The sequence below is a fragment of the Stegodyphus dumicola genome, chromosome X1 (assembly GCF_044657685.1).
Source record: "Stegodyphus dumicola isolate Sdum_Otavi_A_Nest chromosome X1, ASM4465768v1".
NCBI classification, from domain to species: domain Eukaryota; kingdom Metazoa; phylum Arthropoda; class Arachnida; order Araneae; family Eresidae; genus Stegodyphus; species Stegodyphus dumicola.
In genome coordinates, this window is record NC_140780.1 from 184480891 (window position 1) to 184506111 (window position 25221).

General features: G+C 30.5%; 1 protein-coding gene across 3 annotated transcripts in view; it reads right to left on the bottom strand.

Annotated features, from left to right (window-relative positions):
• LOC118186050 (AP-3 complex subunit delta-1-like) overlaps positions 1-25221 on the bottom strand; it is a 401929-nt gene that overhangs the window by 175050 nt on the left and 201658 nt on the right. For all 3 annotated transcript variants that reach the window (XM_085808093.1, XM_085808094.1, XM_085808095.1), the window contains exon 11: positions 17995-18043. In XM_085808093.1, coding sequence (XP_085664219.1) covers positions 17995-18043 — 49 coding nt within the window. The remainder of the gene's footprint in view (positions 1-17994; positions 18044-25221) is intronic.

Here is a 25221-nt window from a genome sequence, read left to right on the forward strand (position 1 = left end):
AATGATTTGCAGTGGCCGTAACATTAAAAATTGGTAATACTCAAGTTTTCAAAAGGTTTATGGGAACACGATAACATCATAGTCATCCGCAAATAACTTCCATCGAAACTGAAAACTTTATGCATAAAATTTACTTGGAATGCAGGAAAAAAGAAACATTAGAGGATTCAAAATGAAGATACTTTCTAGCATGAAATGTACAGTATTTCAGGAAGAATTCACTTAACTTCTAACTTGGTCGTAATGAGCATATGTAAAACACGAAATGCATTCGGATGTGAAAAAAAATAACAAACATTTAACTATCTGGCAATGAATCAAATTTCATTGGAGATGTAATGGCATGAAAAGCAGAAAAATATATTGGAAAAATTTTCACTTTAATATTTTAAGACGAAAAATCTCCACTGCTATTTCATCTGTGGGAAAATCCATGTTAATTTCAAAATGTAGTTAGAAAAATTACACTGAGTTTAAAAACGTGAAAAAAAAATTTCTTTTAGATTTTTTAAGTCGAAAAAGTTTCACTTTAAATTTTTTAGGAAGAAAAATCTCCACTTTTATTTGGTCTATGGGAAAACTCATGTTAAATTCAAAATGTAAGGGGAAAAATTTACACTTTAATTTTTTTTAGGGAGAAAAATCTCCACATTTATTTTGTCTATGGGAAAACCCATGTTAAATTCAAAATGTAAGAGGGAAAATTTACATTTTGATTTTGAAAAGTCGAAAAAAAAATCATTTACATTTTTTTACGTCGAAAAGTTTCACTTTAATTTTTTTAGGAAGAAAAAAATTTTTTATTAGTTACGGTATACTTCATTCTCGCTCTACCCTTTTCTCTTTTGAGTTGTAATATTTGTGAACCTGAATCTTCAGAAAAACGAAATCATTCTGATTTATTAAATTTCTTCTAAGTGTAGAATATAGTCTTCAAACAGAATATTTTAGTATAAATAAATGCATTATACACAAAAAATAAGATTAAAAATACTTCATTATTTTTCAGGCCCTATTCCTGAAACTGGTTAAGGTTCTTACTCCTGACTTATCCCATTTGGCACGTTTTCAGAAAAAATATTCATTTCTTGTTCATGTTTTCCATACTCAGACATTTTTTTCCCCCTTCTTATATGTAATATTTCACTATTGCTCTTTGGCTTAGTAGAAAGTTTTTTCATGGATATTGCATAACTCTTGTATGCGTCTGCGGCTGATCTAATAAATTACATTAATAACTACTGTAAATAATATCTCTAGATATATAGTATTCTCTTGAATGTGTCCTTAATATGTAAATTTGTGAAGCATTTCTGTTTGAATACTTGCATTTGAATTTTTCTTTTTAAAATTAATTCATACTAAAATGTATTAAAGGTTGATTTAAGTGATTACTAAAATGTATTAAAGGTTGATTAAAGTTACCAACGTTGGCCATTATATGGAGTTCATGTCAATATTATATGTTTTGTATGGTACTTATGCAAAAATGTTTCTCATATCTGTGAAAAATTAAATATCACATGTACTCAAAGAGCTGTAAGAACTCTTAAGTAAAGTAATGTCAGTTTGAATTGCGTATCTTCAGTTAAATTGAATATATTGAAGTTACGTTGTAATATTATTTCTAAATTCATGTCAATATTCCCTGTTATGTGGGATTTTTTTTGCTATGTATCATAACTTAAATCATTCTCAAAAAGCTGTAAAAGTTCAGTGTTTGTCAATTTGAAATGCATATCTTAAGTTAGAAGGAATATATTAAAAAGCTTTGAGACTTGTAAAAGTAATGATCGAAAATATATATATATATATATATATATATATATTCCTAGCTGAGAAATTTTTATATTCTAAGTTGGGAAAAAGATGACAAATTTTAACTTCCATGACTTAACATTAATTCCATGTCAAGACATCCTTTCTTTTTAGATGTTTTACACAAATATGGCTCTATAGTGAATTTAAAATATTACATTACAATGTGGATATTCTTCTCTGTAGTTAAAAATTCTGTAGCTTGTTAAAAAACAATATCTGTGTTAAGTTCAAATATAGCAGTGTTTATGAAGGTCTGCGGTAAATGGTGGGATCACATTAAGAATCCGGGTGAAGTTTTCCCATGATAGAAATCAAAATTTAACGCATGTTCGGTGATTTAAATACAATGTGTACAAGAAAATCCAAGATATTTTTGTAAAATATTTCAAAGAGTCAATCTGTGTTAGTAATATATCTGAAACCTCCTGCTCAATTAAAAGGAGTTTTCTGAATATATTCATGTAAATGTCTGTAATGTAAAATAATAGGAAATGAAATGCTGTTGGTACGTATTAAACTGGGGTGGACAATAATAAGAAATTTCATATTGTTTCGTATGTATTTGAACTAAACTGGCTAGAGATGTCCAAATTAGTTCAAGTAGAGTTTATGTTGTGAAAATTTATTTTTTTCTGAATTAGAAGTTTTAATTCAAAGTCAGTAGATCTTTAAAAAATCTGTATAAGTCTGTATTTAATTTTAGGAAAAAAAGAATCAGAAATATTAACAGGGATGTTTTAAAAAGATGATAAAGGTTAAATGTGAGGCAAAATGTCTAAATGGAAAATAGAAAGTTAAAAATTTACATTTGTTTGATACATTTCGTGAATCCTTTGAACAAAAATGAGATGTGTAAAAGAGAATCCGCGATGTTTTTGCATAGTGTTGCAAAACGTTAGTATAATACGTTAGAAGAGAAAGTTCGGAGTATCACCCGTTAAGTGTTAGTAGTATGGTGTAATACATTAGAAAAGAAAGTTTTGTATATCTTAAGGATTAGTAGCGTAAAAAAATAATAAGAAATATAATATGCTAAGTAAGCTATATGGAAGGAACATCGTACTTATTGGTTTAAATTTGCAGAAAATATTATCCATGAAAGCCTCTAGAGGGAAATTATATGCATGTAAGTTCCAGCATAAATTTCATAGACAGAGAAATATATATGTAACTTTACGCTTTGAGAAATGGAGGTGTAGCATCAATAAGTATTTAAAACATTAAGAAAAACCTTAAGAGGAAAATAAAAGAAAGAAAAAAGAAATTAGACAAGAAAATTCTTCAAAGAATTAAAAAAATACTTTTACGCATATAATTACACGCATATAATTTCCCTCTAGAGGCTTTCACGGATAATATAGAAACCTTAAGAGGAAAATAAAAGAAAGAAAAAAGAAATGAGAGAAGAAAATTCTTCAAAGAATTAAAAAAAATACTTTTATACAAAAGAAAAATTTTAAATTACTTCTTGAAGTAAAATATAGGAAAAAAGATGGAGTTCGTAAAAAATAAATAAAAAATCGTATGAAAATAAGTACAGCTTTTGTAAAACAAATAAAGTGAAAAATATAAAACATGGAAAGGAAGGATTAAACTGAAGGGGAAAAAAAACCTTTTGTAAAATAAAAAGAGGAAAAAAATAAATAAATAAATAAAATTGTGAAAACGTATTACTTTTATAAAATCTATTACTTTTGCAAGTTAAAAGTAGGGGAAAAGAATGTAAAACTTAAAAATGTGGAAAAAGAAGAAAATCTTATGTTTATATATAAAAAATATGGTGTTAAAATTAGTATATTTAATTTAACGGCGAGAAGAACAGAAAATTACGTAAATTGTGTTTGCAAGATAAAGAAATGAGAAATTTAAAATATCTTAACCTAAAATAGAAACAAAATAAATTTAAAGTTATGAATTCACTCATTATGGAGAATGTACAAAGGTCTGAGCAAGTTGGGACAGAATTGCCTATGTGGAATCCATCAGCCTCATGCTGGTTTCCACTAAGTCAGATGAACAAAGAGGATAGATACAATCAAATAATAGGATTCAGGAGATAAAAGCACCGCTTTGTGTTATCGTCCACGTTTCCCATGCGATAGATGGACAAATACATGAAATTTACATATAAATACATGAACCTTTTTCATTAAATACTACTATATTAAGTCAAATAGTATAATCAATTAAAAATAATGGTTAATAACTTGTTCAGGAGCCACGAGAACCAATCAGAAAGCACTATGGGTAAGACTACTGCCCTCTAGCAGTCATTGTTGAACTAGAAAGAATGCACTAGAAACTTCTATCATGTTGCAATCACGTGGCAGATTTTCGTTAATAGATAAGCGCCGGCATGAAACTGGATTACAACACAAACAGGATGAAACATGTGGTTGATGTAGCTATAGCAAGATAATCCAAGTGACGTAGCAACAACAAGATAATACGAGGTAATAATGCGTGATGACGTCACGAACAGGATGCAGCACGTCCGGGGTTAAGCCGCGTGTTTGATGACGTAGCAACCCTCGGCAGATACCCCTCTCCTAGCACTCTCTGGCTTGAAACTCTCATATTCTATCTACTAACAAACTCAAAATTACGATATGCTACTGGGACAATGTGCTGAAAAAAAAAAAAAAAAAGGAAAATACAGTTCCATATCTCCCGTTCTATTGGGCCGATTGACAAAATTCAAATGCGTTTTTCATGTCTCAAAAGCGAGACATCAGATATATATTAGATTTCTATATAGCATTATTCTAACATAGGTATTTTGACACAAAATCGGACTTTTTCTGAAATAACATACCAATTTTTTTTCCATATTTCGATTCTATGACTCAAATTATGCCTAGATATTAAATTTTGTAAAATTTAGTGTGAAATGTGCGGAGAAATTCAAAAATTTATCATCGCAAAATTTTTTCTGTTTGCGCCAAGAATAATTCACTTGGCAAACTTCTTAATTCGTGGCAATCAATTTTCCTTTCCCTTCCATTATGCTAAAGTGGGGTAGAAAAAACCCTCATTCCTGCCTTTTTACATTGTGCAAGAACGGAAAAAAAGTCAAATCGTTTCTACTTCCAAATAATTTTAGCAAAGTGTCTAAACCACATTTGATGTTTTATCGCTTTCAACAAATATGCCAAATTTCAAAATGGGGCTATACATAAATTGATGTACATCTTCAGAAATATTTGAATAAAAAACTAATTTTTTGCAGGTATGCTTAGAAAAACGTCTACTTTAAGATGATAGTAAAAATTTTATAGATTATAATCCAAAATTTTTTTGAAAAATTTATAAAAATTATTTAAAAATATGAATTTTAAAAATAAATCTTAAAAAATGGGTGAATTTTATTTGGAATGAACCTAAATTTCGAAATGTGAAAGGAAGAATCAAATAAGTTTAATAAAAAAAAGAGAGTAATAAATATATACCAAATTCAATTAACATGGAGGAGCTAATTTTTTAAAAACTACTCGTGTGATTTTTATAAAACTTGGTATTTTGGCGTAATTTGAGTTGTAGAATTGAAATATGAAAAAAAAAAATTGGTATGTTATTTCAGAAAAAGTCCAATTTTGTGTTAAAATACCTATATTAGAGCAACATTATATATAAATTTTATACATATCCTAAGTCGCGCTTTCGAGACATGAAAATTGCAAGTTGAATTTTGTGAATTGGCCCAGTAGAACAGGAGATGTAGAACTGTCTTTCCCCCCTCTCGCAGTGTACCTCTAAATAGATGCAAAAGTTGAACATGCTATTTGGGGACTTGTACGAGAAGATTAAGCTAATATGAGTGCAAAAAGTGTCATACAGCAACCTGCCTTTCATGTGCTGTTTCCATATATCCTTCATGCTGTAAGGGAGAATCAGAAGGACAGATATGTCCCAATGGGAATCAGATGAATGAGAGGTTATTATACTTAATGTTCTAGTTTTAATTAAATTTTATTCTACAATTAGTCTCATACAACAACTTTATAAAAGTTATTCTACAAAATTTGTTTAATAAAAATAGTTTCTTTTAAGATTATAAAAATTGCTTTATTAACCCTTAACTATTTTTATAACTCGTGGAAGTTTAATAATAATGGATAGCATTTGATTTTTGATAAAAGTTAAGTAAATAAAGAAGTGCCTCTCAGATTCAATGTGCCCGACCGTGTTCTGAAACATATTGCGCCCAACAGAGCATTAAGTATTTTTAAGGACCTATCAGCAAATGGGAACTGAATAGATTAAGGAAATTATCTATACAACTGGACTTCACCTTTGTAATACCATTTTAAGAATAAAAAAGAAGTGTATGTAGGATACATTATTATTAAACGTAATTTAATATTTAGCATAACAGTAAAACAAATTAGAGAATAAACTAATTTCCTGAAAGTTATCCATTTACATTAAATTAGGAAATTTAATGAAATGTTTCTCACGCTCGTAACAGATATACATACTTTTGCAGAAGATTTACGTGGTTATTATTAAAAATTATTTTATTTTTTTAAATGTTCATTAAAAAGTACTTTATTAAAACAACAACCTAAGTTAATTTTACAGTTTAAAACTTTTGAAACATTTGAAACACTTATAATATTTATATATATTTTACAGAAGATTTACATTGTTATTAAAAAATTCCTTTATTTTTAAAAAATATTCAAAAAGTGCTTTATTAAAATTGCACTCTCAGGAAATTTAACAGTTTAAAATAATAAATAATTACGCATACACTTTATCACATTAATTTAAAAAAGATAACAGAAAGATTATACATTAAAAGTTATAAAAATGCAACAAAATATTTACATTTTCCTAATTTGAAATTCTTTCGGACATTTTAGCCAATTATACGTATTTAGTCACCTTAAGCAACTTTAAAATCCCTTGCTTTAATAAACAAATCAATATTTCTACTAATCCCTGCTTCATCTATTAATTTGTTAGTACAGGGTGCACAAAAATACCTTCACGATCTTGAAACACAATTTGTACTATGAGTTTCAAAATATAAATTTACTTTTTTTAATTTTACATTTTTCATTAATTTTTTTTAATTTAAAATTGTGAAGATAATTTTGTACCACCCTGTATTTTAAACAATTTTCTTTCACTTTACATAATCAATTTCAATAAATTTCCCCTTCAACATTGAATTGTGAGATTTAGTTAGAAATTTTTGTTCTAAAAATTGCATATATTTAAGATAAACAGAAGAAATTGCTAATTTTATTTTAATCAAATCAATAGTGAGAGAATAATTCCAAAAAACATTCTGAAACGATACATTGGGCGCTGAGATAGATACATATGATGAATCTTCTAAATCGTCTATTCTTAATACCTTTATTAGAGAAATCCCTTTCTATATTTCCGTCCATGTGACATTAGAAATATTACTGCAATTTTACATGCCTGCGAACAGTGAAATGCATGAAAATAAAAGGAGAAAAATATAATGGGGAAATAAACATGTTTGAGAGAAAGATATCTGGATTAAAAGTTCACTCTGCCACAGGATTTTTAGCCATTAATCATAGGTTTTGAATCCTGATTTCAAATCTTCCTAGGACCTTATACCTTCAAAATATAAGGTCTGACATCCGAGAGGAAATTTGCCAAAACACAGCCTTCTGTCACATTTAAAGATTAAAAAAAAATTCAAGGAAAAATTATAAAGTGAATTTTATGGAGAAAGCTAATGCATATCTAAATATTTATATTACATAGCAAAATTTAATGGAATTAAAACTGGTAAATACTTAAATCTGGCAGGCTGATGCTAGAACGTTTTGACACTAGACTCTTAACACTGGATACTGATACTAAAAACTCCCCAAATATTCTGCAGCAAAATTAAATATAAAGGGAGAAAATTGGTAAATATCCTGACTTTGGCTGGTGATCCAATTTCCCACGAGAGGAGAGGAGCCGAAGATCTTTTGTGGGTAGACTGTCTCTTTCCCTTCACTCATACAAGTAAAAAAATCCTGCTGCCATATCCTTTCCGGATGCAGCTAAAGTGCCTTCAAAAACTCTTGCACACATCCTGAGACAATCTGATGGCATGGATGGCTGATAGAGCACTCCAACTTTGACCAAGTTGTACAAAATATGCCCACAATCAGATGTTCTCATTCTTTGCAAACTCTTAAGACTTCTCAGTAAAAAGCTGCTAATTTACTAATGTTTCATTAAGAAAATTTTATAGCTCTAGCCAATCACTTATTACTAAAGATCCCTTAACTAGCTAGAACTTGCAAAAAAGAATATTTAATTATCTCTGAAAACACTAAGCCTTTTGTTTTTGTTTCAAAATAAACAAATAAATTTCATACACACAGCTCTTATTTTACAATGGGTTTAGCCTTTCAGAACCCAAAAGCTTTTCTCTCCTTCACATAATGGAGAAAAAGTGAACTTACTACACTTACATTGATTGGAAAATAAGAAAAACTCTTTTCAAGACCATTTTCTCATGATTATAGCAAACCTGACATTTATTTGGCAGACACTTCCTAAACAGCAGTATATGATTACCATCCATAACTTACCTTAATTTTCAATATAGTATACTATTCTAAATTCTGGAAGCAAGGATTAAAAAAATTATAGATTTTAATATATCTATTCCTAACTGAAATTTCTTAACAATTAGTACACTAAATTCCTATCCAGTTATACTTTGAATATGATACTAATCAAATTAATTTTGAAATAATTACAGTTGCATTTTTGCTTTTGCTAAAAAGTGATTAAAAAACTTATAATATTTATTAGTAGCTTTTTGGTTTTGCTGGGAAGCAATTAAAAACTTATAATACTTACTATCTTGTTTATTTTTAAGAATCAAGACATTCACACAAAGACAAAATGCAAAGTAAAAAACACTTCAAAATCAAGCATGTGAAAAAAAAGACTGTTTTATTTTAATGCCACTTTCTAAATATCATTATTTTAATAGCTTAACAACTTTGTTATATTAGTAAAAAAAGTCATACAGTTTGCAAATCTCTGAATCAAAAATTTTGTCGACAAAATGAACTTAAATTTGAAAAATGTTAACAAGCTGCCAAATTTAAAGATGCATAACAAAACAATTCATATTCCCAAAAAAAAAAAAAAAAAAAAAAACTTTCTGATGTATCAAATAGATATGAATTCAAACAATAACCCAAACATCTGCCAAGAGTACGTGAATGAAATATATGTGTGGCAATGAATCCCCAAATTCATATATTCACCTTTAAAAAGATAAAAATTCATGAAATATTAATTTTGTAAATTAGATCACAAAACTGGAATAGTTTCTTAAAGATATGAAAATATTATAAAAGTTGGTAGATATGCATTTTTCCTAGTTGTCCTACAGCTGGGGGAGTCAAAACTTTCCACGTAAGTATAGGGCTCTCGACAGATTTATAATATTCTAATAACGGCAAACATTGTCAGAATATTCTTCCCTCTTTTTTAAGTGCCCTTTTTATGTCATTTGTTCAAGCATTTTAAATGTTTTGGATTGACTGATGATACTGGGTGGACCTATTCAAACTTCAGGCATTCCTAATGCTCATTCTTTCATAATAATGATCTTCAAGAATGTCAAAAGATTTAACATAGATCAGGGTTCGTACACATTTCTGCACATGGAAATTAAGTACTTTTAAGGACTTTTAAAGACTTTTAGGACCATTCATGAAAAAATTAAGGACCTATAAGCAAATGGGAACTGAATAAATTCAATTAAAAATATTATCTATGCTGAACTTTACGTTTGTAATACCATCCTAAAAATAAAATAGATAATTAGGATGCATTAGTATTAAATATAATTATTAGTAAGTTTGAGAATAAAATTAAGTTTATGAAATTTATCATTAAATATTTTACACTCATACTAACTGGACATATTTAAAAGAAGATAAGTGACATTTTATTTAGGTTTTACTAACAGTTAACTTTGATTTCTTTTTTTTTTTTCTTTTTTCTTTTTTTTTTTTTTTAAGTCTCATTTTGTCACATACTTGCTTACTCTATGAGTTTAGTAAATAGTAAGTAGATTTTATGTCAAGTGGCATAGGTTAAAGTGAGAAGTAAAATAACAATCAGCATGATTCAAAACAAAAGACTGGCTGTTGTCACCGCTCCTGCTTGCCTAGGAGAGAGCTGATGATCAGAACAAACCTTAAGGCCTGATGTAATCACGGTTCGCAATTTTGAAAGTTAGCTGAGGTCTGTCTGATGCAGTTATTGTCGTAGCTTCTTGTAGAGTTCCAGGGATTGTAACTCAGTTAATATAGTTTAAGGTCCTAATAATCCACTAAAGCACCAGAGGTGACAAGTTGTTTGCATTATTTTAAGTCTCACTAGATGCGAAGAATAGATTTTACATGAATTTTTACATTTTTGTGTTTTATCTTGTGACCACGATAAGGGTTAATGAAAGGCAATAACTCGCTTTAAAATGCAGAGATAATCTTTAAAGGTAACCTTAGTCATTATGGATTTACACGGCCACTATTAAATTTTATTTATTTTTTAACAATATTTGTTAAAAAAAGCCTTATTAAATCACAGTCTAATAAAATTTCCCAGTTTAAAATACATGTAATTTATGGCATTGATTCTTAAACGATATTAGGATAATTACACATTAAAAGCTACAAATTTGTAGCTTTTAATGTGTAATTATCCTAATAATTTAATGTGTAATTATCCTCACTAGTTTCTATGTTTTGTATCTCCTAACCTGTCAACCTCTCCAAAATGTTCCTATGAGGGTTTACTTGATCTGGTAAAAGTTAAATAGTCCAAAACCCTCCGGACAGATGTGAAGCAAATTATCGCTATATCTGAAAGTAACTACAAAGATTTAAATAAGCTTCTTATTTAAAAAGAAGAACATAAAGCATGTTCTTATGCTAAAAAATCATTTACAGCTCATGGTGATGTAATTAAACAAGAACAATCAAATGCAAACTTAAAATATGGACTAGTCATCAAAGAGAATACAATTTAATTTCATTTTAAACTGAGTAACTCTATTATCATAAAAAATTCAAATGTCGGCAGCGGTAATATAAAGACGAAAAATTGCAAATTATCAGGGCTGGCAGGAACTTATGCAGGGAGCAAGTGGAGGTCAGAAACACATTCTTGTCTTACACTCCAAAAACCTCAGTTTAAAAACTGTTTAAGTGATTTGCATTCTGGTGAGAAAATAGAAATGGGAAATTATAGTAAAGGCTGAAATTGTAAACAACTAGGTAATTTACATAATAATATCTGTACATATCTTTGAAGAATAATTTTCCTTTCTCTTAATGTATTCAGTTTTTTTATTCCACGTTTTGTTTTCATTTTAGAGTTTTTGGATTTAATTAAAGATTTCTGTTATTCTAAAAATACTAATTATGTTTTTATTCCTCTTCCAGATGTTCTCCAAAAAGTAAGAAATTATGTATTAATACCATAGAGAGATTTTTCATTTTGCCACATTTTTCTGGAATCTTCCAGAATAGTGGGTCTATAAATCTTGCCTTCAAATCTTTCTAAGCTTTCCAAGCTGCAATGTCTAAAATCCTAAAGAAAAATTACCCCTGCCAATTCAGTAACAGCAAAAAGCCAGAAATATTAAAAAAAAAATCGGATTAAAAAATGTGTAAAATTAATTTTATACAGGAAACTGACGCATATTCTGAGACAATTACATGAGGAAACTCTTACCAGGAAAAAATTAAAAAGAAATTTTTAATTAATTACATAGCTATTTTGCTTTTGCTAAGAACCGTTTCATAAATTGTGCTTTATATAGCATTATACCTTGCTTATTTTTCAGATTCAAAATATTGTACAAAAAGTGGCCAAAATGGAACTTTATAATATGACAGCAAAAAATAAAAATGCTTTATTTTAATGTTATTTCTTAAATTAATTACAATATATTACCATTATTTTAATTAAACTTATCAATGTTACAATGTTTTAAGAAATCGTCCAAAAATTTCCAGATCTCAGAATAAAAAATTTTCTATAGAAACTGGTCTTAAAATCGCCAATGTTGATAAGTCACCAAATTTAGAGCAATTTAATAAAAGAATTCACATCCCCAAAAGCGAAAAGTTGTTTAAGAGATCTTAACTAGAAAAAATGAAATAATTTCGAATGCTTTACGTTTCATACTTGCTCAAAAACTCTATCCCACCTTTTATATTAGAAATATGAACAAATTATAACCCATGAACACATTCTTCCATTCAAAAGATAACGATGTTTGTCAGAGAATTGCCAAAAATATTCCTCCAAAATGCTAATTCACACTCAAAATGGCAGTCGTAAAAACAGTCAGAAATTTCAGATGATTAAAAATTAAGGACCTTCTGACGATTTTGGCCGAAATTAAGGACTTTTAAGGACCAAAAATCGATTCCAAAAAACTTAAGGACTTTTAAGGACTCTTAAGGACCGTACGAACCCTGATAGATGTATTTAACATGCTCTGAAGCAATGTTGTAAGGTCAATGCTGAAATCCTTTCAGATTCTAAAAGATACAAGAACCTTTTAGGATTTGATTTGAAAAAATATAAGATTTGAACTATATTCGATTTTTTTTCCTGGTGCAAGTTAAAACTATCTGTATAATATAAGTATTGGTAATGCAGTTCTGCAAAATTTAAGATTCATAATCAGCATATCATAATGCCAATATATATAGGTCATTAAAAAAGATACTGCAGGTAATAACAGCATTGCAAAGTGGGTGATGTTATCAAAAAGAAATTCACGCATCATTTCATTGTAAAAATTTCGATTAGAACAATAAAAACGAAATTTCATGAGTTTCGCCATGTAAATGTAATTACATGATAGAACAGATATGATGACCAGTCATGTAAAATTCACACCTATGTTCTTGCCAAAATTTTTTAAAGAAAATATATTCTGAATCAGTGGTCTTTAAACTAAAGGCCACGAAAAATTTCTAAGGGGGTTGCAAGTTTGTTTAAAAACTACCTAACAAGTGTTCAAACATACTCATGAGAATTTGGGGTTGCAGTATGACCCAAGCACCTAAAGTAGGATCGAAATCCTAAGAGGTTTGGGAACCATTGCTCTGGATAACTAGCTGAATCAAGCTTTTAATAATACTGTTTATTTTCAATGTATTAGGGAAGATTTAAGTGTGCATGTGCATACTGTAGGCCAAATGACGATGTTGAATGTTACTAATATACTTATCTTCAGATCAAGTATGCAAGTGGAAACATATCTAAAATGATTAAATATCTGGCAAGTCACAAACGTTTAACAGAAGTCAAAGAATGAAGAATAATGCTGTTCATCTGAGAACACGACATTTCGCCATTCTGTCATCCACATCGCTCCAGTCCAGCACCATTCTAAATGTCGGCATCTATGCTGTGGGGTCAATGACAGTCTTCTTAACAGACATCGTGAGTGCAGGCCACATTCAACCAATCATCAGGAAATGGTTCTGGTCGACACGAAAACATCCACATGCTGCAGAATCAAGGTACAAGTGACTTGCAGGACCGCCACAGCTTGTCGGCGGATGCTTCGATCCACACGTACTGATGTCACTCTGGCTGCACCTGCACCCCTCCTTCTTCCCACATTTCCTTGTTCCAACCATGTTCGCAATAGCCGATGCACCATGCTCGCATCCATGTGGGTATCAGCTGCGATTTGACGTAAGGACAAACCTGCCCTTATCAGTCTGATCACTATACCCCTCGTAAAATTGTCTATCTGCTGGAAGTGCCTTCGTTGACGGCGGCCTGGCATTCTCTGCTATTACACGTATCTTCGAGGACAAAAACAACTTTCTTCGATAATTCGTCTGGCAGAAATAACGACACGAATGTTGCCCATTCTGCATGTTCCTTCCCTTATACCCTACTTCACATGCGTCAGAGAGCTGCGCATTTCACATCATTCGCATAACTCGGTGAGTTTTTCTTTACATTTTTAAATTTACCAAATAATGTTACTTTTTAAGATATATTTTTCTATAAAAAAGTAAAAACGAAATGGCTTAATGTACTGTTTCGAATTTTCTTTTATTTGCTGTTCCAATTTTCAGTCGAATGACTTTTCATTTAAAACTTGCAAACTGGAGAACCTCAGGCCACAGGCAGTGCAGATTTTTGGTCTTTTATTGTGCTAGTTAATAACTCAATAATTTACCATGGTTACGTAGATTTCATTTTGGTTGTGTACACAGCATTAAGATGCAGTTTCTCTGTTAATTTGTAAATTTTCTCAGACTAGCTGGAAATGGTAACTCACTTTGCTCAGATTGGTAACAGATTTTGGGATCCGCTTAGGTATGCAACGTAAAATAAAAATGTAAATCGTCGCTTCATAAATTAATCTGTTCGATGATATGAATGTTATGAGTAATATAATGTGATGGAAATTCTGAATCTGACACTGGATGGCAATCTGAATCTCAAAATGAAGGTTATAAAGATTATGGTTTTACTTAAATATATAGTAGTTATGGCTGACTGGATAGAATTCCTTATGTTTGGCACAGCATTATTGAAGCAAACATTATTATTAGCTTAACTTCTGCAAGAAGTATTCCCACCATTCAGTAATTACTACTTATGCTCTACATAATTATATTTTAGACGATGACAGAACAAAAAGAGATAACAGACATCATCTTTAGCAAAAACAAGTATAAAGAAGGAAAGATTGTATTACTGATGTCATATTAAGGATAAAGAAGTTACTTTACTTATTAATAAACGGACACAATATTCCTTAATTACAACTGTTTTACAGTTGAATACTATCAGTAAAAGTTTCAGTTTGAATACTATCAGTAAGAAACTTCTTCACTTTTCTTATGTAATTATGGGTGTAAACCATGTTAAATAAGAATAGTACAGTTATTAATTTTGAGATGACACATTTTGGAAAGATTATACATACACATACAGTAGTACCTCCCAATAATTGAACACCCATCGGACCAAGCATTTTGTCCCTTCTTCAAAGGATATATACTAAAAAATGTAATTTATTTAAAATTCAGCTTGTATCAAGCTCTAAGTGAATGATATATAAATATGTAACACAGTCACAGGTATTTATTTGAATTTGAAAATAATGAAAAATGAGAAGTCTTAATTAAAAATTTTTATTATTGCAAAAATATTTAAAATGAATAACAGAGTTTTTTTACTTACAGAAATTTACTGAAAATAAACCGTTACATGGGTCTGTTTCAAACTCATGCACTGCAAACATTTTATAAGCATCTGTGTTATGAAAGTACTTTTTTCTGCATGGATATTACAGTCGTCAATGAAGTTAAAACCTTCACTGTCGCCAACAATTATGAATTTTTTAATTGGGAAGTGTATTTTAAGGCAACTGTATGGTTTTTTTATGTCACATTTCTCATCTGACTCTTCTTTGTTTTCCTCACGGCTTTCCAAGCTCTGTTTGTTAAAGCTCACATCATCCACTAGAACTGATTTAAATCATGTCTTCATTAGTATCTTCATTAAACAAGTTATAAACTTCTAAATATTCTTATATCCGAGCACTACTAAAAATTTTGACAAGTTTAAACAGTTCATTTTCATCAGTAGAAATTTCACTGAGGGCACTCAAAATTGCAATTCCCAAAGTCTGTTTTTGTAAATATGGATTTAACAGCCTCCATTTCCCATTGAATGGCATTCAATGCATCAAAGAATACACCACAAAAATTGTTTTCTGCAATGAACCTTGGAGCTTCTAATTATACCTTGGTCTAAATGCCATAATATTACTGTTTCATTAGATGTGAAAATCACTAATTTCACCGATTTCATATTTACATTTGGTGGATGGGCAGGCAAACTGTCAAGAAATAGCAGAATCTACCTAATTTTCCCCCGACATTGTTTTGTCAAGAGAAATCAACCACTCTTGACATTATGCTCTGCATCATCCAAGACTTTTTAATATGTCAATAGGACTCATATTTGTATTTCTTTGTTTGAAGCATTTTTGTTTTTTCACCTTTCCAATTAAAAATGGTTGTTCAAACTCTCCTCCTATGTTATGACAAAGCAGCACTGTGAGCTATTCCTCAGAGCTTTTCTTATCAGAATACTTTTCTCCTTCAAAGCATAGATTTTATTAGGCAAAATTTGTTAAAATAATCAAGTTTCATCTGCACTTCAGATGTTTACAGCTTGATTTCCTTCACAAATTTCATTTAGGCTTTCTATCCAGTTCAGTTACATGTTGAATATCTACTGTTTTTTTTTTTTTTTTTTTTTACCACAAATAATCTTGAAAGTAATGTTATGCTTTTAATGTCTTTGCTTAAATTTTTATAACCAATCATTTGAAGATTTGAAGTTGTGTAGCCCAAACCTTTCTGAAATTTCTTTTGTCTTTTCTTGCATTACTATTCCACTTAAATACTATTTGCTCTTACAAAACAAAACCAATTTCACATGCTTAAGTTTTTCTAAATGTTATTCTTTGAATATTTATTTGAATTAGTAATCCATAATGTTTTTATTCCTTCTCAATCATTTTAGCACTGCTTACTTGGTTTTTTACTTATTCCAAATTTCGACCCTAAATCTCTCAAACTAAGCTTTTCAATCTCTGTTATATTAATTGCATCAACTTTATGCTTTAATGTTAAACTTTTTCTCTTTGAAACCATGCTAGATAACATGTATAAAGATAACATACAAGGACAAAATTACACTCCTCAGTTCTAGGAAGAAGTAAGAATGAAGTTTTCAAATTATGCACATCGTAAGATTCCTGTCTTATGGTAGATAGTCTGGTCATTTGACCAACTTTTGTTTCTCACTGGTTCCAGTCTTGGACTGCCTTATAACTTGCTAAGACTGTTTTCTTTTCCTTAATGAGAACTGTAGCAAGAATAACTGGATTTTGAATTTTATGAATTGAAATATCCTTTTGATTGCATCACAACTTGCTTTTCCTCAATACATTGTTCCCCTTTTCCTTACAGTTAAGCTGTGTTCAAAGCAGTAGGATTAATTTTTCATTTAATTGCTCCTTTGTGATTTGTCACAAACTACCTTTTACTGAGCACAAACTTGCCTTAGAAGCTTCAAAAGATTGCTATCAAAGAGCATTTCTTTTTTATTTATTTCTATCTTATTTTCTAAACTTTAAGTGTCCTTAATAAGAGGTAAATATATTAAGGTTCCTATTCAAACAGACCCACACCAACAGAATTGTCTCTTATTCGGAGGTGTCCCTTACAGAGGTAGTACTGTATATGTATATGACTGCTGTATTTTCAATGTAATCAGGCGTGTTGTTAAACTAGATTTTCTTAGCCATCGCATTTTATGCTTTAAATGGTAATTTTTAGTTTTTTAAGTTATGTATTTGTGCAAGGCTGTTTCATATTGGGGTAAGCACATTTTTTTTTGGCATAGGCAGTAAAATCTCACAAACAATAAAAGAAAAAAATGAAAACACAAGCAGTGTTTCCATTTTTTCTTTTATCTTTAATTGCTCAAAAGGTCATGGGGAATGAAACATAATGCAGTTCTCTTGCATTATTCAAGTTTCAATGTTTCAGATTATTACCCCTTGAGAAGTTGTTCGGGAGGCACTGAAATATGAATGCTGTAAAATTTAGTATAAATTTTAATGATTGATAAGCTCAATTATAGTTAAGAATTTTTATTCAAAAATAGTATGGGATCATATTAACTTCTGTTTCATGTTTTGAAAAGTTAACAGATTTCTTTTAATACAATTTTAGAATTTTTGTAGGATGGTTTAATCTACTTCTACTAATTACTAATTTAAGGTTTATATTATATATATTAAATAAACTTGTTCTTCAAGATACACTCAACCATGCAATAGCTTAAACCAGCATAATTTAAGAATTATGTTCTGTCATAATAGAATAATACTACATGCAGGCAGACATGAAGTGGAAAACCCACTGCATCTGAACTTTTGAATTCCTTGTTAAGAGTTATGCATGTTCACTATTTTCTTAATTAATAAATGATTTGGGGGCCCTCTTGAACAGCAGGCTACTCACAACTACAACTTATACAACCACCATAAATCGACCTTTGGTACCACATATAAAAAGCAAACTGCATACTTACAGTTTTGATCTGAATCCTCAATTAGAATACGTAACTTCTGTACACAGAGCTGAAAATAAATTAATATAGAAACACTATAAGTACTTCAGCAAACTTAGAAAATGTAGATTTCAATAAGCAAATAAAGGAGGTTAATGCATTACATTAGAATAAACTTCTTAGTGAAAGGAATTTGAATATGTCAGAGACCTTAAAAAGATGACAATATTTTAATGAACTTCAGCAGATTTAAGAATTATAAGCTTAATATTCTTTATCTTTCACGCAGAGACAGTAAACTCTACATTCTCAGCACATATGACAGGAAATAAACAATTCATATTTATGAGATAATGGTAGACACAGTTGCAAGAACATTTTTATACTTCATCCAATATGTGTAAATAAAATTATTTTACCCTTCGTCACATACTTAATATTAACAATATTCTAAATCAGAGTAATGAGCATACAAAATATATTTTCTTCTAAGAAAAATCATATAACTAAACAACAAAATATCATCGCAAGATAGATATATGAATGTGAGATATGAATTGGTATCATTAAAAAAGCACACAAATAAAACATACTCCCTTCTAATGAAGCGGAAAACGTTTACGTTCATTTTCCATACATATATTGTGCTGCATGCCAAAGTTCTACCCATATTTAGTCATAAAGGTAATTTAACATGATTTACCTGGGGTTTCACATAGCTGCACTTAATATCAATTCAGTAATTCTTACTAAGTAATTAAAGCAATACCAGGCTGGAGCTGTCATGACAAAAAAATCACACCATAATGACTGAAAAACACTGGCTGCAAAGCTCTTCCTATCTGTCGAACTAGTGACACTAGAGATAAGCATTAATTGTTTGGTTAGGTGAGAGTACATCGCAGCAAGTTATTCTTTCGACATTTTACCATACACTTAACAAACTCTTTCAGAGAATCAATTAGCTTTTGGAGGCAAATAGTAGTCTTTTAATTTAGATTTAGTACACATTACTTACATGTTGATTCAAATACAATACCTGTTTCTCTTTCCCCATTACAACTCACTATCAGAATATTTCACTTTTGTAATAAAAAGCCAAAGAATAACAGGCTCTAACTGTCTTTTTTTAACCTTTGCAGAAAGCTGGTATGAAACATATGGACTAAACTCTGGGATGAACCCAAGCATTTGCATCCATTTTTCATCTGCTTTACTGTGTACAAATAAAGTTTCTTGTACTTTGAAGATTAAGTAGATGTCAGGCATTTGCTATAGCTTGGTCTTGCATATGTCCAGAGCATGGGGTAATCTTTCACATTTGTGCCAGAATTTCCGTAACAAATGCTTGCAACACTTGCTTTCATTCATTCCATCCTCCTCATGTACTTAATAAATGTTGCAGCAAACTATAACTGCAGGATTGCCTTCATCAAGTTTTTACAGTATATAATGCCCAATATGTTCCTTATCAAACCATTGCACTCTGAACCATTAAATGCATGAAATACTCCGACAGATTCAACACTTTTATATACTCTATAGTTTATGGGTCAAAGATAGTTGCAGCATCATGTGATGTAAATAATCTAATCACAATCTGAATTTATAAAACAAGGAGGACTTTTGTATATACCCAATAATGCAGGGAAAAGATAATGAATAAAATTGAAAGCGCAATTTATTTTTTTCTTGCCGAGTTATATGATACTTTTTCGACAGCTCGTACCACATTCATTTTTCATGAAATAATAATGTATTTTTTTCACGTGTAAAATTAGTTGTTGATCAGTACAGAAAGCACTGTTTGCAATACAAACATTGTGTAAGTCATGTTTAAAATGCTGTATATCCTTTGATCTCCTAATATATATACCTGGTGTTCCAGTATAGCTGGAAAATATTTCTGTACTCAAATATGAATTGGAATCATGGCTATTCAGTGTTCAAAATGTCATCTTCACACAGTAAATAACATCATATAGGTGCGAGACTAAAAACCATCACAGGAAGCCACCATTAGCAAACCCCTCGCAGAGGTAATAAGATGGCCAATTACATGAATATCAAACTAGCTGATAAGCATCATGCATACAAGGCTACAGACCACAATGGGCAGCTCTGCACATGTATCAGGAAAAGTCCTGGCAGGTGTATCCCCAAAACACACCTAACGACTAGATGTCTGCATTACTGCATCGTCAATGATGTGAAAGCGGTTCCTTCCAAAGACCTGCTATGAACTATGATGAGCATTGACCCTGACATAGAGAAGATTCTGCTCCTTCATTCTTCCTGAGCAGTCCATTAAGTTGGTCATCCCTATTTCACTGTATGGAATATCCTGAACAGAAATCAAACTGCATTCATAACATGAGCACAACCTCCAGTTCTCATAGGCCTGATAATTACCCACAACAGGTTACATTTGTACAGTGGTATCTTTAGAAGAGTGTGATGTTATCTTATTTCCTGCTTCTGTGATCTTTACTGACAAGGCAATGTTTTACATGGGATGGCAGCTTCAGACCTCAGAACACATGTGTATAAAAACTGGAGAGCCCTCCTGCTACATGAACATGTGGAAAGGCTATTTCTCGAGGAAACCTAGACAAATCTTGCTCAATGGAATGTATTTTCACCATAATGGGAGCCCTGCCAATTTCAGCAATGATGTTCATTATCATTTTTATTACATTTGGACAATGTTAGATATAGCCTGGTGTTCCATTTCGTTGGCCTGCAAAATTGCCTGACCTATCCTGCCTTCATTACTTTTCTGGTGATCATCTGAAAGCTCTGGTGTGTGACCCTCCCAAGGACAACTTTGATGATATTATGGCACCCATCTTTGTAGATGTTATGGGCATCGATGATACACCTTAAGAATCTTACAGAATGCAAGTGATACCATATGCCAATGATGTCAGAAATGCATTACAGTTCATGGGTGCAGCGCTGCCAGATGATGTGATTTTTTGGAAATTTGCTACTTTTGTCAAACCTGTAAGACAAGTTTATGTGTATGTCAATTTGCAAAATTTTTCCATCATTTCCTTTCACTACTTCTTGTGACTTTAAAATTTTTAAACATAAACATTTATATGCCAAAATAGTGTATCAACTAAAATTAATTAATAACACATAAACAATTTATTTAGGCTTATACAGAAGTTCGCATATTGCAATCCTGAAATCACAGAGTAGGCACAAACAGTTTTCAGTGCCAGTTGCAACAATGCAAGAAAGGGTACTCTAAGAGTCATTTCAATCAAAAGTGTAGAATTCCTAGATTCCATATTTCTAATGAAGTTGTCAATGGAAGAAAAATCTTCTGTGTTTACCTTGTAATTCTCACCATGCAGGCATTCATATACCCCAGATTTATATAAAAAGAAAGAAATGAAGATAACAGATAAAAAAAAAATAAGCAGGATGATGAAGAGCTATTGAATTCAATTTTCTATTTGTAAAACATGCACATTTTTGTATGATGTTTCCTCCCTTCTAGGCACAAATAAATTTATTAAGTATGTTATGATAATATGCTCTGTAATATATTTTAATTCAAGTACTAGTTTATTTATATTAAAATAAAGAAAAATTTTATTAGAATTAAAAATATGATCAAACAAAATGGAATAATTTGATATATATATATATTTTTTTTTTCATTGTCATGAAATACGGTATCTGAAAATGGCCTATATTTATAAGAACACAAATTAACATTAGCTCTATAAAATAATTACCTGCATAAAAATAAAAATTACCTGGAAATCTGATAAAATTAAATAAGTCAGCCAAATAGAATGAAAAATTCACTGAAAAAGCATTAGCAATTCAAAGAAAGCAGAATATAATGAACTGGAACTCCAAAAGAAAAAGGAACAGCCAACTCAAATTACCAGAAAGATGCTAACAGTCCAAAAACACTTAATAAATATGAAGAAATTAATTTAAAATAAAAAAAAAATAAATTAACTCAGGATTAATTAAAAGTAAAATATGAATGCTTAAACAATGGATAAATTAGCACCATACTTTTAAAATTTTCGGCAAAACTCAGATTCGTAATTAAAATCACTAAGAATCGAATTACAGTTCATAATTTACACAACGAATGGAGACTGAACTTGTCATGACGTCAGAAGTCATATGAACATACATAACTATGGTATTACCAAAATCCCATGATCTCAAATGCCATGTGCTACTTTTTGTGACTTTCTGATTCTTCTCTTGCTACTTTAGTTGTAAAATTTTAGGCAACATTGCATGGGTGCACCTTTGAACACCCATACATCTCTGTGCCTTGATAATTGTACCTATGTTTATTAATACATCACATCTGGGTTGCTTACGAGCTACACATTCATTTCTTGTACTCTATATACACTAATATATTATGTCACCAATTCTCACCATGTCTGAAGTATGATTACAATTCATTTTTGAGCAACATACCCCTCCAAAAAGCTTGCATATTCCGAACAATGAAACCAGTTTTAATCATTTTTTGTTATTGTATATTGTTTTGAATTTTGTATATCTGTAAGTAATTTTTGTGAAATTATGTGTGAAATGTTAGTTTTTTTTTTTTTTTTTTTTTTTTCCAACATGAAATATAAAATGATTGAAAGAGATGAGCTCTGCAGAAAAACTGAAGTAACTGTGTCACTAAACTAGTAATATATCAACCAGCTGGCAATAGTTTTGACGACTAATTTTTGTCACCAAATTTGGCAAGAATTTTCTAAAAGTCATCAAACTTTGCAACCATTTGGCGACATTTTGTTCTAGCCCCAGTATAACTGTAATTGGTATCTTAATCGAGTAACTGTAAATGATTCCTATATGTAACTGTAACCTTATATGCCTTCCAGTAATTTCAAGAAATGGAAGCAACTAGATATGTCTCGTCAACCAGGGGGAAACTACATAAGATCGGAGAGAACATTAGCTCTCAGATTTTCAGTTGAGAGTCGACTTCTGTGTGAGCCTGGCCCTTTCGATGCACTTTGCATTGTCTTGTATTTAACATTATCGGTAGTTTGAAGTGTAACTACCAATTGTGCTTAGTGATACTGAGAAGAATTGCACAAATATTTTTGTGGAGCAGACAATTTACCTATATTGAAACTGTCAACTATATAACTTCTGTAACTTACTTAATTTACACAGTATTTCAGTCAACAGTTTGGTCTCACTGCACATGCCAAGCTGTTGTTCTTCAGCCTTTTCACTTTTAGTCTACGTATCATTATTATATGCACTTTTAGAATTATTTCTGATGTGAAAAAAACTGTTCATAATTTATTTATTTTTTACTCTACATAGAAGTTCAACAAAAGGTGAACAACTCAACACAGAAATCACAAAGCTTAATATAAATTTAACTAATACAAAATTTACATATCTTGTTCAAATCACATAATTGATATTTTTGTGGCTTTCCGAATAGTACAATATCAGTATTTTATTGACAAGCATACAGCATTTATAACTTACTTGAGGTAGTTTAATAATGATAATTGCATGCTATCATCACTGGTGAAGTTTTTCATCCACAATTCATGCTCAAAAATTTTTGAATTCATTTTTAGAGATTATTTCTAATTTTCTTGCATTTGTATCCAAATGTGATCACAATTTCTTATTTTGGTTCATTTCTCTCTACTACTTTTTTAGCTCTATGAACAATACAAGCTATTTTATAGCATTGATTTCTTTATGCCTTTGAGAAAATACATGCCATCTGTAGTCACATTTTACACTATGTACAAGTAACAAGTCTTTGTCGCTAGTGCAAAGTGCATGATTTTCACATGCTTCAATGCATGGAAATTCTGTAGAAGATGAGCCTTTAAATCTCCACATTTATAATTTTTGACCTTAATCTGAGACAGCATACTTCAAGCTTAAAAAATTTCCAGTTTAGTCACAATTCACAAGAAGCACGTGCTATATTTTATCAACGTAACACATGCCCTTATTGCACAGTGCTTATTTGGACAGATAAGGATTGGAATTTGATGAACTACAGTTTGCTTCAAAATCAGTAAGACCATCAAAACATGTGATATATGATGTCAAGCATTTCACGAATCATGCAATGAATAAACTGGCTCCATTCTGCATACCATTTCCCCAATCCCCCCTTTCAGCAAAATCTGTGAGTCCCCCCCCACACGGCTTGCAGATCTTAAGGAGTTTCTGCAGAAACTATGGAGAATCTGTAGCAAATGGGGCCTATACTTAAATCACTGTTTACTAATAGTCTGGTTGAAAGAGCATTAAAAAGTCTTGAAACCAGACTGAAAATTCCATTTTACACATGCTGAAATTCAGAAGTTAGTTTCCTTTACTAAAGTTTGAGCCAAACAAATTTTATGTTTGTAATCATTATTACTAAACTGAAGGACTAGATATGGGTAATCCCCTCAGCTCAATATTTGCTTATATTTACATGCATTATTTTGTGACCAATTATTTAGAAAATCTTTTTGGTTCTTGATTCACTATGTAGATGACATATTCACACTTTTTGATGATAATAAAAGAGATTTAGTCCAGATTTTATCTGTTATGAGTTTAACTGTTCCAGCTATCCAGTTCACTTTTGAAATTAAATCGGTAACTGCCTTCCTTTCCTTGATATTCTAATTATGTGCAATGAATTTGATTTCAGCAATACCATAAACCTTTCTCTCGTTGCCTCGTCAATGTAATGTCATGTCATCCTGCTAAGCAAAAAATAGCTTCTGTTTTATGTACATTGCAGTTTCAAAGTTGTTCTTCAGAAGTGTTCTGTCTCATGAAATCAAATGTTTAAAATTAGTTACTACGACAGAGGATTTTTTCTCATGGACACTGATGAACTTCATCTAGCCCTCAAAAAAGATATTTCACTGTTACAAATAAGATTTATAACCCTGTCATGATTCCTTATCATCCTCCTATCAGTTATGAAATTGCACAGATTCTCCAGAAAATCAATTTTCAGATCAATTTCTCATCTATCAATAAAATTCATTACTTGCTTCTTAAAGATTCTCACTCTGACATTTAGTCTTGTGAATTTATAGCGTATCTTGTTGGTGTGCTTTGCTTCAGCTAAACTAAATAAGATGTTAATATTTCATGTCAAGAAACATGAAACTTATGTTCCAAACGGAGAAACAAAGCACTGTTGGAATCTTAATTTTGACTTTGGAACCCCAAAAATTATCCATAAAGCTTTTTCAG